Source organism: Chelonoidis abingdonii, chromosome 18 (genome assembly GCF_003597395.2).
Source record: "Chelonoidis abingdonii isolate Lonesome George chromosome 18, CheloAbing_2.0, whole genome shotgun sequence".
Taxonomy (NCBI): domain Eukaryota; kingdom Metazoa; phylum Chordata; order Testudines; family Testudinidae; genus Chelonoidis; species Chelonoidis abingdonii.
The window spans coordinates 19875472-19891583 of record NC_133786.1 but is presented as its reverse complement, the minus strand read 5'-3'; the positions used below and the strand labels follow the sequence as shown (position 1 = coordinate 19891583).

General features: G+C 45.2%; 1 protein-coding gene across 5 annotated transcripts in view; it reads left to right on the top strand.

Annotated features, from left to right (window-relative positions):
• The first annotated feature begins 938 nt into the window (after positions 1 to 938).
• Positions 939 to 16112, top strand: part of HYOU1 (hypoxia up-regulated 1) — a 33039-nt gene continuing 17865 nt past the window's right edge. The window contains exons 1-13 of one of the 5 annotated variants that reach the window (XM_075073565.1): positions 939 to 1356; positions 3384 to 3475; positions 4544 to 4637; positions 6471 to 6549; positions 6884 to 7038; positions 8384 to 8460; positions 9535 to 9716; positions 10424 to 10539; positions 12561 to 12744; positions 13260 to 13394; positions 14583 to 14665; positions 14760 to 14892; positions 15254 to 15441. In XM_075073565.1, coding sequence (XP_074929666.1) covers positions 1190 to 1356; positions 3384 to 3475; positions 4544 to 4637; positions 6471 to 6549; positions 6884 to 7038; positions 8384 to 8460; positions 9535 to 9716; positions 10424 to 10539; positions 12561 to 12744; positions 13260 to 13394; positions 14583 to 14665; positions 14760 to 14892; positions 15254 to 15441 — 1685 coding nt within the window. In that variant the 5' untranslated portion in view covers positions 939 to 1189. Of the gene's footprint in view, positions 1357 to 1764; positions 2283 to 3297; positions 3476 to 4543; positions 4638 to 6470; positions 6550 to 6883; positions 7039 to 8383; positions 8461 to 9534; positions 9717 to 10423; positions 10540 to 12560; positions 12745 to 13259; positions 13395 to 14582; positions 14666 to 14759; positions 14893 to 15253; positions 15442 to 16112 lie in introns of those variants that run through there. The other 4 variants (XM_032785892.2, XM_032785893.2, XM_032785896.2 and 1 more) reach the window with 4 other exon arrangements.

The window sequence follows — 16112 nt, the reverse complement described above, 5'->3', positions numbered from 1 at the left end:
GAGCTGGCCCTGTGGTAGGGCACAATCCGCTGCATGTTTATAACCCCTCTACAGCCTCACACAAGGTACTTACTAATGGGCCCTTTTCCCTGATTGGTAGTAGAGTGATTCCCTACACCGGAATAGTGTAGGAGGAACACTATTCAATAGCGCTTTTTAGATGGTCATATAGGGCATGGTTCATGCTTCAATTTAGCAGCATTGCTTTTATTTTATTGCACATACCACTTCAAACCAATCTCAGGGAAGGTCCTACCAGAGGACAGTAAGCCCAAACGCTAGAGAGAACCATTTAACAAACCTAAAATCATGGATCCCTGGGGTAGCTAGTTTGATGGACCTTGTTAAGGTTACAATAATGCAGACAAGGTAACAAGTAACAAAAAGCAAGTATTTCAGACACAAACTGCGCAACACTTTTTTTGTTTCAGCCTAAAAGCACTTGAGTTCTCTAACTCTAGAATTGTGTTAGTTCATGAGACCAGAACACGTATTAAAACAGTAACATTTCTGTTAGTTGTATTTTTTTTCTTGCTATCTCATTTTGCAAATGTTGGATTTCAAATTGACTGTTTCGTTATTGGAGGTTTACTAAGAATTAAAAGCCTCTCCCTTCTACCGCATGGCCGATTTGAGGGTCGAATGACTTTCTGGTCTTGAGATGGGGAATGAAAGGCAGCTTTTTGTTGCTAGCGTTTACCTGTGAAACCAGGAATTACATCACACCTCCCCGTGGCCCATTAAACACAAAAGTATCTTCATTCATATGTTGTTATGCCTGTGTGTGATAGTGACCTAGAACCCAGGGCCTCACACTGCCAAGCCATGGAGAAGGTATACAGACATCTTCCCCTGGCGCAAATGCACTTGTGCAAAAGACTTTCACGGGCAGGATGCTTACAGTTTTCTTTGCCTGCTGAGCCCCACTAGGCAAGCACACAAGGGTCTTTAGGGTCTACGCTGACGTATTAAAGCAGGGAGCCTGCGAACAGGAGTCTTCACATGGGGTACGCATGAAGCTTCCATATATCTCTGCACCTTCGGGACATGCACCAGCTCCTCGCTCACTACCCGCCTCCGGCTGCCAGGTGTATTCTTCCAGGATTGCCTTCCCTCACCCTGGCCCACGTGCGCCAATGGAGTTGGAGCATCCCACGTGCTTCCTTCCGGCTCTTCTAAACGTGGCCCAATGGGCCGCGTCGGATGCCCGGATTGGTTCGCGGGGCCCGGCTCCGTTTGTCGCTCCAATGAGCTAGCGCCGCGTCCGGGCCGGAGGTTGCGCGAGACGCCGGGGCCGCTACCGCTAATGGGAGAAGTGGTGGCGGAGCTCGTGCAGTGTGTGCGGCGCAGTCGGAGGTGAGCGGCGGGCTGGGAGCGGCTGCCGGCGCGTCGCGGGGCTGGGGCGGGGCCTCTGGTTTGGGGGCTTGGGCGGAAAACGAGCCCGGGGCTCTCTGTGCCCCAGGGGTGAGGATGCGGCCTCCCCCGCAAGCTGACAGGGCTCTAAGGAGCCCCAGGCCGTTCTGTCGGGCGTGTGGGGAGCGCGCTGCTGGTGCTGTGGGAAGGGCCGGCGGCTCGATGGTGCTCCCTGCACCCCGGAACGCTGGGAGCAGCGTGCTCCCTATTGAGACTTACAGGGGAGAAGGAGCCTTTGAAGGGAAGGAGCAGGGCTTTTTCCCAGGCCCATCGCCCACGTCTCCTCATTCCCTTACCCCGCTGGGCACGGACTGTGTGCTTCATAGCTGCTATTTCCCCCTCCACCCCCTCCCCCAAACAAAAGTCTGTGCTGTTGCTTAAAGCCAGTGTGTAAAGGAGAGCGTTACGGGTTGTCTGTCCATGTTGCACGGTAACTTGCGTATTCATGTGTGCAGAGGCAACTTGAGTTCTTGATCTGTGGGCCTGGTGTGTTTCTCATCCATCAGCATGGAAGATGATGTATATAACCAAATTTATTTTCAAATTTCAGCTTGTGTTGTTGGCTCTGTACTGACTTGAGCATTTGCCTTTACCGATCCCAGAAGCTACTCCCAGGAAGGCCAGCTTTAATAGAGAGTGGGAGGGCTTTGGCCCCATGTAATATTTGTGTACTAACTGTAGGGCTGATGGGTGTAGGACTGTCTCTGTAAGCCACGAATGTGTAATATCAAGGCTAGTACTGCTTTTTTTAAGCAGTGCTGTGTGTGAAGAAGTGAAGGCAATAAATACATAAGTAGATACCGTCTGTACTAGTACTTCGAGGCTATCTAGAAGTGTTAACCTGTTCCTCCTGCCTTCAGGCTGGAATGGTAAGTGTTGGGTGAAATTTCTTAAAGGTGGTGGCTGCTTTCTGTGCTGTGACATGGTTCATTGCCACGCCTGCCCAGAAAATCTGCACTGGAGTTACCTGAAAGGCCTGGTGGGGAATATCAGTACATAAGTAGGTTCCATTTGTCAGATGCATATGCACAAGATATAGTGGAGTGGGATTTTAAAGAGCAGTTGTCATTACAGTGGATATTTATTTCCAAGTTAGAAGCAGTTCTCTCACCAACATTTCCATATATTCTAAAAGGCTGTGATTAACATGGATTGAAGTCCATTGTGATAGTTTCTCATGAAATCTCATGCAATATTTTTAGATTAACCTTTTTAAAAGCAGTAGATCCTTTCTACTAAATTGAGGCACTTAAGAAAAGTCCAGTTAAATGTTTCTAATTCTTTTATTTTTTTTTAAACATTTCACATAGGTGTCAATGTTCAGATACAACTGATGTTTTATATTGCCCTTTCTGAAACTTTTGGGGATGAAATAATTTCATTCATCTTCAGATAAAGGACCACTTAATCTGTTACTGAAATGCAACCATCTCTAGTGTGAAATGCAAAAACTTTCTAACGGCTCACAAAAACTGCATAAAATTTGTACAGGAAGTGCAGACTGTCATATCCAATTTAAACTGCAATTTTAGGAAGGAGATGTTAAGATGGATTTTGATAACAAAATATGTGTGTGTTTTGGAGAAACCTACATGGGCACTTAAAGTGAGTTTGCTATTTGTGACCCACAAAATTGTTGGCTACTCTAGCAAGCAAGAAAATTAGTATTTTGTTAAACTATTGTAAAACCAGAATATTCCAGACAGTTTTTTTAAATTAACTTTATTCTAAGAATGAACTATATTTGTAAATCAGAGATAGATGTGAACCATAACCCTGCATCCAAACTCTCTGAATTTGGGTTCTGGGTAGAGCCAGATCAGAACTTTATATCTCAGGTTTATCTGTATTGTAACTATTTAATATGTGATTTTTATTTATTAGTTGTTGTCATAAAGGAGAAAAATCCCACCACATGCTGAGAATGTCACCGCCACATTGGGGAATTAATCTTTGATACTTATTTTCAGCAAAATATTAACAGATTCAATGGCCAGGATGAGACATGTGCCCTTGTGGTCTCTGACTTTCCTCCTGCTGGCCTGTCTGCCATCAGAAACTGGTATGTGCGCTTGTTTTTTTGATTTCTACAACTTGATCAGTGTTTGAGGGAAATTTTAAAAAATCTGCACATTAGGGACTAGCTGGTTCTTGGACCTTCCAATGGGATATGCCTCCAAGATCATGACTTGAAGTCCAGCCTGAAAATTATAACTATCTAGCTACTGTTTGGATATTTTTGTGAAGTGAGTTGATAGGTTTGGTCCTGTTCACAGCGAATAAATGTGTCCATTGCAAAAAAGCAATTAGTATGATTCATCCCTTATTTCCAGACTCAGCAGAGAAGCTAAGCATTGATTGGTCAAGGAGACAGCATCAAGGATCACTCCCTCCTCACCACTAGAGGAGGTCTCTGCTGGGTTCTGGGGAGGTACATCAGTAGCTGGTGCTGGGGGAGAGCTTGGGGTTAGAGGATTTCTGTTTCCAGGGCTCTCATTCTAATAACCTTTCATCAGCATGAAATTGACAGTATTGTTTCAGGCTTCTACTTGAATAGAAAGAAGCATATAAAAATAAGCAATTGAACTGCAATTTACTCGAACTGGGGGATAAATTTAAATGGCAAACAAAATACAGAGGTGCAAGATCAAGAGATGAAAGTGTCAGTCCTTGAGGTAATTCTGACATGTTAGTCCTAAAATTTTATTGAAAATGAGCAGCTTAGCACTGATGAAGTCCAGGGTGGCATGGAACTGGCCATACCTCAGAATGTTTGCAGTGTTGTTCTAGCCATGTTGGTTCCAGGATATCCAAGAGACAAGGTGGGTGAGGTCATTTTTCTTTTTTTATTGGACCAAATTCTGAAGAAGAGCTCTGTGTAGCTCATATTTGTCTCTTTCTTCAGCAGAAGTTGGTCCAATCAAATATATTACCTTACCCCCCACCTTGTCTTTCTCATACCTCAGAATGGCATTTCCTCATCTTCCCGTGGATTCAATAATTTAAGAATGATCTCACTCTTCTCTCTCTACACCCCTTCCCAAGAGTATGCCAGGAGAACTTGCTAACTGAGAAAGGTTTCTTATGGGAAAAAGTACAGCTTCCCACATCTATTCCTTTTGCATTGCAGATGCTCTGGCTGTGATGTCCGTGGACCTGGGCAGTGAGTCAATGAAGATAGCAATTGTAAAACCTGGGGTGCCCATGGAAATCGTTTTAAACAAGTAAACTATAGTTCTTTTTCTTGGTGTGGCATGTTCCCATATCAGCAAACCTGTGAGGAGATTGGAGTTTCCATCATAACCTATCTCTGCACCTTCTCTAAAAGGCCTTCTATATTCATTTTTTTTCGGGGCTTTTCACTAGAAGGATATTTTCCCAAGGGAACGGAGGAGCCTACACTGGCAGTATTTGCAGGATATTATCATTGATTTAGAAGAAGTTTCTACCCGTTTTGATTAAGAAAACCTTCCAATTGTGTCCCAGCTTCAAGAGATGTAGTGTCATCTTCCTGCATCTACAGATGCAATTCCGATGCCTTTACTGCTTCTCAGCTTTGCCAAACTGCCCAAAGTAATGCTAAAACCGGTTGGTTGCACTGTAACTATTCAGAAACCTGTGAGCAGTAGTGAAACAGAAAAGAATCACCTGTTTGACTCTGCTGTTGGCACTGGAACTATTCACTGACTTGGATGATGGGAAGGGGGAAAAAAAGCTGAGGCTGGGACAGGGGTAGAATAGCAGAGGAACCTCCATCTTGTAGCAGTCTGAAAAAGGAAGATGAGTGGATCCCCTTCTTGCTCCCCAAAGGTCAAGTGTCTGTTGGTGGAAAGAAGGAGCTCCTTCACTCCCATAGGCAGAACATGAGAGACTTAGAGTATCCACCATTGGAGAGGGTTCAGAGAAGAGCCAAGAGAATGACTAAAGAGTCAGAAAATGTCTCATAGTGATAGATGCAAGGTGCTCAATCTATTTAGCATAACAAAGAGAAGGTTCAGGAATGATTTCATTACAGTCTAGAAGTACCTACATGGGGAGCAAATATTTGATAAACGGATTTTTTAATTCGGTAGACAAAGGTATAACAAGATCTAATGGCTGGAAGTTGAATCTGGACATTCAGATTGAAATGAGGCATACTTCAACAGTGGTGGTAATTAACCATTGGAACAGTTTACCAAGGGTCATGGTGGATTCTCTGTCAATACCAATTTTGAAATCAGATTGGCTATTTTTTAAATCAGATGTGTTCTAGTTCAAACTGGAATTATTTAGGGGACATTCTGTGGCCTATATTGTACAGGCAATCAGACTAGATGATCACAATAGTCCCTTCTGGCCTTGCAGTCTATGAATCTGCTAGCCAAAGGCTGATGGGGAAAGATGACTTCCCAAATGAGGTTGCAGAGAATTCCCTCTGAACCTCGCTTGTTGGGGGTAAGCTTATCTTTTGTTTGCCTCAGGCTAGCATGTGTCAGGTAACTTTTCCAAGTTCTGACATTGCTATGCAATTACAGCCCTTCCTTGTCATGCAACTGTCTCTTACCATCATTCTGGAGTTAGGAGTAATGTGTGTATTTGGGGTGTGGGAAGGGTCTGGGTATGGCAATAGGTGATGAAGGTACCGAGAAATCAAAAGCACACTGAGGTTACTTTAGAGTGGCCTCCAGCCCTGAGCCATTTGTTAGAAATTCAGGAAAGTGCTGCCTCTGGCATTCTAACCCTTTGCTTACCTTCTTCCAAGCTTCCCAGCAGTATGGAATCAGGGATAAATCATAGATGCCTTTCAAATAGACAGGTAAAGCAATTGTAGGCGACATTGCACTGAACTTTGATATGTCTCATTCTTGGAGAATGATCAGTTAGCAGAGCAGCCCTGGAAGAAAATGCTGCTATTGAAACACTTCAGACTAATCAATGATGAGCTATCTCTAGCATGTGGCATCTGAGTATCCTTCCTGAATTTCTCTGCATTAAGCATTCTCAGCCCCGTCAGTGGGGGTTGTTTGCAGTGAATGTCCATCTGTCATATTTTTTTATCCTTTTTTCTTGCTTAGAGAGTCACAGAGGAAAACGCCAGTGACTGTAGCCCTGAAAGAAAATGAGCGTCTCTTTGGCGATAGCGCCATGGGAATGGTAAGATATCAAATCACCTAATTCCAGCTGCATATGTTATACATGTACCTGTATACAAAACCCACATTCCATGTGTATTCTCTACACTAGTCCCTTGGAGATACGTGTCTTATTGCCCAAGTTAAGAGAGTTTACCCCCTCACCTTGTATTATTTCTCCTATGGAAACCTAGTTACATGTGGTTTCATCTCTGCTTTTTACCAGACCGTCAGTCTTGGCTCTCATAGCAAATATTCTTTCCAAAATATACGCATACAGTGCGGGGCTGGTTGGGAGGGGTTATGTGAAACTTACCTGAGAGTCAGGACCGAGCTTGCTCTCTTCCTTTCTGCAGTCCATAAAGAACCCGAAGATAGCACTCCGGTATTTTCAGGACCTGCTGGGTAAACACATAGATAACCCCCAAGTGACACTGTACCGTTGGCGCTTCCCACAACACGAGCTGGTAAAGGATGAGAGAAGACAGACGGTTATCTTCAAACTGTCCCAGTGAGTGACTGATTCCAGTTGACTCCTGACACCTTCACTGCTGTGCTGTTGCTTATGAAACTTGCAGAGAAACATCTCCTCTAGCATGTCGGCAGCTGACTCTCACCACTAGAGAGAGGAGAAATGCTGGCTTTAGCTTTCTCTGTAGCATGGCCAAGCAAGGAAAGCTTGTTATATGTATCATTCTAGGAAAGCTGTTCCAGACAGCTATAGATGGAGGTATAAAATCTCTCTGGGAAGGAATGGCCATCTTAAAGGCCCAGTTATTGGATTTGGAGCTTGTCACTTCTTGATTGTCAGTGCAAATTCCACCCAGGCCAGAAGTGAAAACAGTGAAGTGAGCTTGGGAGGAGAGGTGTGTCGTCATAGTTCCCAGTCAGCAGGAACCCATATCCCAAATACTGCTGCAGTTGGCCATTTTCCAGTCTGAGCAGATTATGCTCCCTGGTGCCCCAGAGGCATCAGTCGAGCTCAAGCTAAAGCACTTTAGCAGAGGATAGCGTGGGGGAAAGAGGGAAGCTTTCCCTGACACTGCCTGTGCTGTGCTTGTTCTCTGGCTAAATAAAGCACTTTGGATTCCAGGACACTCAGTCTAGGAGGAGGGAGATGGATGGGGGAATTCTCTACATCTGAAAGGCCTTTTTCCGGTCCCAAGTCCATTTGTGCATCTTTGCAGAGTTCTCTGAATGACATCCCCCAATTCTTGGGGCAGGGACGTTGTCCAGGGTTCTCTGCACAGTGTCCTGCTTGGATCCTTTGTTTTGACCCAATGACTTGTAACCCATCCCTGTTTCTGCCTTCTTTCTCTTCTTTTCTTTTCTCTCTCCTTTCACCTCCCATCTCAGCTGTGATTTATTGATTTCTGGGTTTTGTGGCACCACCCCGTCACCTGAGAGCGTGCGCCTCTACTTCCTTTGGTGAGCAGAGCTCACCAATCCCAACATGTTGAATTATAACCTCTGGAATAATATTGTTCCCGCTTCATATTTATAGACCAAGGTGGTGTCTGTTTCCCACATGGTCACTGCTGGACTTTTCACTGATGGCTTATTTTTGCCATTCGGTGTGTTTTAAATGTGGAGCTTTTGGCCATATTGTCCTTGTTGGGGAGGGGGGAATATTCTTGTTGCCAGTTCTATCGCTTTTTTACTCTCTGGGGGAGACGACACTCTTGCATTTTTTCCTCCTGGATCTGATAATTCCTGAGGCTTATGTGATTTTGGGGCTGTCATGCTGGTGCTTCATCCTGTATTGCCCAGTGCCTTGTGAGAATTGCTAGAGAAGCTGAATATAACTTTCAGTGCCTGTCTGATGGAGGGTTTTATATTCTTCCCTTGTGTTGCAGTGAAATGCAGTATTCTCCAGAAGAGATACTGGCCATGGTACTGAACTATTCGCGTGGTCTGGCTGAGGAATTTGCAGGTTGGGATGATTGTTGCTTTTTTACAGTATCCATACATTGTTCAGTTTATTTTGTTTAATTTCATAGGATGTGGAAATTACAGGGAAACTGGAGGGGACTGGGGTTGAAGGTCTCAAATGTGATGTCTTGGGGAATCAGGAACAGGATGTTGAATCATTTAACCTTTTAAGTCATCAGTTTAAATCAAGCTTAATCTGCTAATTATCCAGAGCTTCTAGCTGATGGCTCTTTGATATTTTAGCCCAGTTCCTTGTGGACCCGTACCCATAATAAAAAAAATAAAAAATTCAAAAATCTGGAGGTTTTTTTTAAGTAACCCTCGTATTGGCACCCTCTAAAGAGAATAAATACAGAGACTGAAGACTTCTTTCATCTCTAGAGCTAGTTAGGGCTTGGGGCATGGTGATAGGAATTTGGCAGGAGAGTGGCAAACTTGCCTTGCTGCCGTCCGTCTTATACTTGCTCTGGTTCCTTTCACCAGTGCTAAACTCATATATATTAAAAAAATTATCTTGTGGAATATTAATAAAAGCAACTGAACTATGGACTTCTCATTGCTATATTGTTAATCAGAAATGCCAGCAGCAGTGGAAACTGCAGAAGAATTGGCTGGATCTGTTCTTACTGCTGTATTACAGGCCTGCAGTTAACATACTTACAATTCAGACATTTGTACTAAAGGGAGTTCAAACAAGGTTTTACCCCAGTGAGCGAATTCAGTCATCTACAGGCTGAGATTTCGGGGTTCTGGAAGATTAGATTAATTGCTGAAGTCTGAACAGATTGAACATGTTCCTTTCACAGCAGATACTGGGAGTGTGACCATCTCACAAGATGCTGTGAAGCCTGGTGGGTTTGAGGTGGAAATGCTGAAACAAATTCATCCCTGGTCAACTCCACTGATGACTACTTGCAGTTTCACCTGGGCTGAAAATGGGCCTACAGTCTCTCTCTGCAGCATTCACTTAGCTGTCACAAACTCCATAGTTACTTGCATGTTGATAGCCCTGTTATGGAGAAGTTTTTGTACTTGCCACTCCCATAGAAAACCTCTTCTCTTCCATGCTTTGCAGAACAACCCGTAAAGGATGCAGTGATCACGGTCCCTGTATACTTCAATCAGGCGGAGAGGAGGGCAGTCCTGCATGCAGCTCAGATGGCAGACCTGAAGGTCCTGCAGCTGATCAATGACAACACTGCTGTGGCTTTGAACTATGGGGTCTTCAGGAGGAAGGACATCAATGCCACAGCACAGGTATATGCAGCTGGTGCAGAGGTGGGGGAGCTACTGAATTCCACTTAAGCGAGTGGGAAACTTAAAGTGATGAACATAAAGATGTGCTCATGCTGGTTGGGTGCTCATCTTGGTTATTGCTATCTGTTAATTGCTGTTACAGACCTGTCCCAGTATTGGGCAGAGCACATGTGTATAAAGCACCAAGTACATTCCTAACTGTTACGCTTTCTGGTAGATATGGAAAGCAAAGAGGCGGTTTGCAGTTCAGAGAGTGGGGAACTGGGAGTTGGGACTCCTGGGTTCTAGTCAGCTTCACCACACTCTTGACTTGTTTACCCCACTTGTAAAATGGGGCAATGATACTGACCTGCCTCACTGGGGACTGGGAGGCTATTTGTAAAATACTTGAGAGTTCCTCAGATTGAAGGAACTCTTGACGAGCAAAGCATTCATTCTGTTTTCTACTTTATAAAATGAAAGTATGGGAGAAATAAGAATGCACTCGGTAGATCCGTTACTACAGGATTCCAGTCCACGTGGCTATTGCTGCATGTGTAATGTTGAGTAACTGTGCTGTTTTCTCTCAGTGGACTGGAGCAGGTTTAGTGAATGATCAGTGCCTGTCCCACTCCAAGCTGTGAGATCCCCAAGGTCTTCTCTCCTTCCCATTCAGGGACAAAATACCCCGGTACCTTACTTAGCCTTCTCTGGTTTCTTCTTTACAGAATATCATGTTTTATGACATGGGAGCAGGAAGCACCGTGTGTACGATAGTGACTTATCAGACAGTGAAAACGAAGGACTCGGGGACCCAGCCTCAGCTGCAGATTCGGGGGGTCGGGTAAGAATTTCTCTTGGGTCCCATATTTAAAAGAAAATATTTAGTTTGCTGACTCTTCTAAACACAGAATGGGATGAATTTCAAAACTAGTTTTAAACATGAGTATTCAGACACAAGCTGGAGTGGGGGCAGAGTGCCTTGGGTGGGAGGATTGAGTATATAAGTAACTTGAGTGACTTCACTTTGTACAAAGGATAGTTGGAATGTGGACATGTTGCCAAACTTATAGGTGTAGCTCATAGCGATCCTTGTGTATAGAGTACCGAACACTTTCTGTTATAAAAGATTCTTATGACTCTTTTTTAAGAAGCTGTCACACTTGCATTGTTTGTGGCAGGTCTTTGAAATTTGACATGGACAAAAGCCTGGGGCTAGAGTGATGCCTCTCCTTAATTCTAGGAAATTCCGTTCAGGTTTTAGCTGAGTTAATAATTTTAAACAAGACTTTTGCTGCTTGTCCTTGGGGCCTACACTGCTAACAAAGCAGCAGCAGCACATGCTGTAATGTAAGAACACCTGGATGCTGCCAGGACATCTGTAGCTGGGAGGGGGCCGGGGGAAAGCTGGGCTTCCCCCAATCCAGAATATGTCCTATCATTCACTCTGGGAGTACCACATGGGGCAGGAGAGCTCACCTCCTGGGTTTTTGATGGGGAGGGGATAAAGGTAGCTAGGCTCCCCACAACCACCTACTAGACTCATATAGTATAACCATCCCATCCCCCATCTGGGAAAACAACCTTCTCCTGCTGTCAGATAATGTAGTTAGTACAGTAGCTCAAGTGGCAACAGTGTGCTACAGTGCTGAAGGTTCAAAATTCAAACACTGCTGAAGATATATGATTGCTGTGGTATGGTGGTTACACTTATACATGAGTCTCTTTGCCAAAACCCCCTTGCAAATTATATTTTTTTAACAACTACATTAAAATATATTTAGTATTAAAATAAAGCACTTGAAGGTTAGGAAATGCCATATTTATAGTTGCCTATGCAATCTTAATTCTGCCTCTTTGTCCGACCCATGTACAGTACTGAATGAGGATGGGGTCCTGGGGCTGTGGGAATAGACAGTATGTGTAATTAAAGACTGTCTCATAATGCATAGCCTGGCATTCGCTAGCTGGATTTACAGTTGTAAATCTAATAACACTTCTAGCATAGTCTACTTATATGTGAGATTGTAGAAGTTGGTTCATTGGATTGAGGAAGTTGGACATTCTTTTGGGGAGGAGATAATTAATACAAGGCTTGGTAGGAGAGAAAGGATGACCGTGCTATGGATTTTGAAGGTGTCTAGGGGCAGCACATAAAAGACCACAGTGTCTTCCTGCCCATAATGTTTAAAGAACTAGTTGCAAGGAAATAACTTTTGGGATCTGAGTTAGACAAAGGCTGACTTTTTCAGGAGCTCATCACCTTAGGCACTGTTATAAAGCCCCTCTGCTCAAAGGCTGTGGTGGTGGTGAATTCATCTAGTTTGAATGGTGTGTTTGTTCTAAGCAGACCCAATATCTATTCATAGTCACTGCTAGCTGTGCGTGTTGTAGTACTGTTGCTTTGTGCTCAGTTTTCCATGGTTGACTGAAACAGGTTGAAAACCTTTTGGGGGATAGACAACTTTAGAAATCTGTGTGATGATGTAAAGAGAAATATCAGGAACAACTAACCTCATGCAGCTGTGGGGGCTTGAGCTTTTGATCAGTGACATTAAAAGCCAAACTTGTTTGTTTAAAGCCATGTTGTTGTTGTTTATAAAGCAAAGCCATGCACTGGAATTTGGTGAGGAGAGAATTGTGCAGCATTCAGGATTGCATGCAGTCACTCTTCGCAGCATATTGTTCTTGTTATAAATGGTTTGCAGGTGAGAGAATTCTTGCATGGCCTTGTAAGAGCTGTAAGATCCAGGCCAGCTCTGGAATTCTCTTCTGAGTGGGGAAGGTACTTGCAACTCCAGGTTCTGTTATTGACTTAATCCATCCAGGCTGAGTGTCTGCTTCTGGTTTCTATTCTCTGCTCAGATTCGACCGCACCCTAGGGGGACTGGAGATGGAGTACCGGCTCCGGGATTACCTGGTGAAACTCTTCAACAAGCAGCAGCCTTCGAAAGATGTTCGGCAGAATCTCCGGGCCATGGCCAAGCTGCTAAAGGAGGCCAACCGCCTGAAAACTATCCTGAGTGCTAATGCTGACCATGCAGCCCAGGTGTGTCCCTGTGCTGCAGGAAATCCCCCCCTTCCTCAGGAATGGGGATGACTTGAGTTAAGCGTGAGTCTGGGAGAGCTCTGTCCCTCTGCTTCACAATCTTTATGCTACAATGTTCTCTCCTTCCACCCTTGCCCAGGAGACACCAATGCTGATGGCTTTTCTAAACTGATTTTGATTAACAAACTGGTGAGAACTTGGATTTTGCTACTCAAGTCCATAATGTTACTAGTTTGAGAAATGTTTAGACCTTTGCAGGAGATTAGGAGAGGTCTGTCCCTAAAAGGCTACCAGGAGCATGAGATTTAGACAGCTGTTACATCCAAGGCAGAATGTCTTGTGTCCCTCCCGCACCAGGAGAGGGATTGGGATGTAAGAGGATAGGCTGCATTCATAAGGTCCAGTGGAGTGGCTGGAACACACAAGCCAACCCAGTGGGAATTGGAATGACGTTGGCTTGGAGAATGGTGTGTAATGTGAAGCTGATGGCTTTTTCTCTCTGACTTCCTGGCCAGATTGAGGGGCTACTGGATGACGTGGACTTCAAGGCCAAGGTCTCCAGGCAAGAGTTTGAGGACTTGTGCTCTGACTTATTCCAGCGGGTCCCAGGGCCTGTGCTACAGGCACTGAGCAGTGCAGAGATGAACCTGGTAGGTCCAGGGATACTTTGACAAGTGTGGGGTCCTCTGATGCTGAGCTGCTGTCACATCACAACCACTGTTGTTTGAGAGGGGTCTGGTTTGAGAAGGTAACTCACTCTGCTGAGAAGTGCAGGCTCCTGTTTTCCTGAGGGCAGGGGCGGCAGTGCAGAAGTTACCACATTGCCATGTGCAAGGGGGGTTTACACCCGTCTCCAGCAAGGCAAGGGAAAAGACCCCATTAGTTGTGCTCTGCACCGGGGGGAGGGGGAGAGAGTTTAACTAATTACCTCCTGGACAGAGGAGGCAGAGCTAAGCTTTACAAGTAACCGGAAGGAACTCAGTTCAGAGGATACAGAGAGGAGACAGGTCTCTCTGAAGGAGAGGAGTCCTGAGCTAGGGCCTATAAGATTAAAAAAATTGAAGTCGGGTGGATATTGTGTTTAAAGCTGAATCCCAGAAAGAGACTGGACTGTTGCATGACATGGACAGAGGGCTGCGTCACAGAAGACTCTCTGAAGGAGTCCAGGGAAGAGAGAGGCTGGGCATGGTCCCCACAGCTGAGAAAGTGGCCACCAAAGGAGGTGCAAGACGCGAAGTCACCAGCAATGCTGTGTCCTGGCACAAAGGGTGCGCCCTAGGGTTGAGGGCATCCACTTATACCATGTCAAACAGGTTTCCATGATTGCCTATAAGCCAGGGATTCGGGTCAGGGTTTTACTGACTACTAAAAAAGCCCTTAATTTTGGTATGAGGACTTAAGAATATGTCTCCCCCACATCTCTTGGAGGCATCTGAGGTTGGCCTAGCTTTCACCGTAGATCAGGAATCTCATCTCTGGATGTCTCTCCAGAGGGCGCATGCCTGAACCACTGTTTCAATGACTGGCTCCTCTGGCATGGAGCCTGATCTGGGTTTGGTTTTTGTTAAATAAGGTGCAGTGCCCCAGATGCTCTATAAACCGTTCATATCCGTTGGGCCTGATCTTTAAGTACTCGTTCAGGCACAACTACTTTGGGAGTTCACTGAAATAAGGACTTCAGATTTTTGGATCCCAGTCTTGTGTTGGAGAGCGGGGTTGGTAGTGCGACTGCTTTCCTAGCACTACACAGTGGATGGTGGAGGAATATGGAAGCAGTGAACTTGGCTTTTCCGAAAATACTTTCTCAAGGCAGAACCTGATTGTCTCTGAACTCCTAGGATGAAATCGATCAGGTGATTCTAGTGGGAGGTGCCACCCGAGTCCCTAAAGTGCAGGAGGTTTTGCTGAAAGCCGTGGGCAAGTAAGTATATGAGGCCTCTGCCACATGCCTTTTCTCAACAACCTTGTTTACTAGTGACAGAGAAGCTTGCAACTCCCTCCACCTTGCTTTGCAGAGATGAACTGGGAAAGAACATCAATGCAGACGAGGCTGCTGCTATGGGTGCAGTCTACCAGGCAGCTGCTCTGAGCAAAGCCTTTAAAGTCAAACCCTTCATTGTTCGGGATGCAGCTATTTTCCCCATCCAGGTGAGCTTCCCCTGTTGTCTCTTTTAGGGGAGGAAGGTACAATGTGGGGTGGCATTGGGAGAAGTGATTATAAATAAGCAGTGGGACCGTGTGGTGCTGGAAGGGTATAAGGGAAATCTACAGGTTTTAGTGCTGAAGGGGAAACGGCGCTCAGTCTGGAATCGTACATGGAGCCACTGGAAGGAAAGACACTAAAGTATTCACCCTGGGTGCTTTGGGCAAGTCTCTCACTTCTTTATGTGGTAACGCTTACAGTCCCCATAAGGTGGGTAAGGATAGTCTACCAAATGCTTTGGAATCCTGTGTAGGGCAAAATGTTCCTGTTAGTGGCTGATTCTCTGCCCTTACCCACATGATTCAGGTGGAGTTCACCCGTGAAGTTGAGGAGCAGGATAAATCCAAGAGCTTGAAGCACAACAAGCGAATTTTGTTTCAGCGCATGGCACCATATCCACAGCGCAAGGTCATCACCTTCAACCGCTACACGGATGACTTTGAATTCTATGTCAACTACGGAGACTTGGCTTTCCTGAGCCAGGATGACCTGCAGTGAGTGGGGACAGGCATTTGCACAGACTTGCCCCCAAGCTGATAGGTGCTTAGCTGGAGAAGCTTGCGTGCAGATGGATGGCCGATGATGCACAATTTCAGAATCTTCGCTGCAATCCTTATATAATTGAGAGAGCCAAGTTATGTGTAGTTACCTAATATTGCAGTATTGAGTCTCCCCTCCATTTTAACTGGTCCCTAGCTGGCATTTTCACCAGAAGGGCCAAGGGTTAGAGGACCTGTGTTGCTGTTGGTACTGTGGAAACTTAAATCCCCTCTCATCCTAGAGCTAATATCTCCAGGTCAGGCCCATTGTGCAAGGGCAGTATGGGGAAAACTCACGCTGCCTCTGCCTCAGGGCTGCTTGTTCTGTGGACAGATAATTCTAGTCTCCAAGACAGTTGTTCTGACACCTTTTGCCAGCACTAACTTCTCTTTTGTACGTGCACAGACTCCCTCTCTGGCTATCCCTGCCCTGGTTCTTGGGCTCACTTGTTGAGTCTGGGACCTTCCCATCAGAAACAAATGATTTCCATAGGGCATTGATGTGAAGAAGTACCTAGCTTTGTTGCCTGTTCAGATACTTTGCCAGTGAGTGGCATTGCAATGGTTGCAATATGCAGATGGGGTGGGGGTCCCCATTCGTGTGTGTAACTGACACTAAGTGTGTC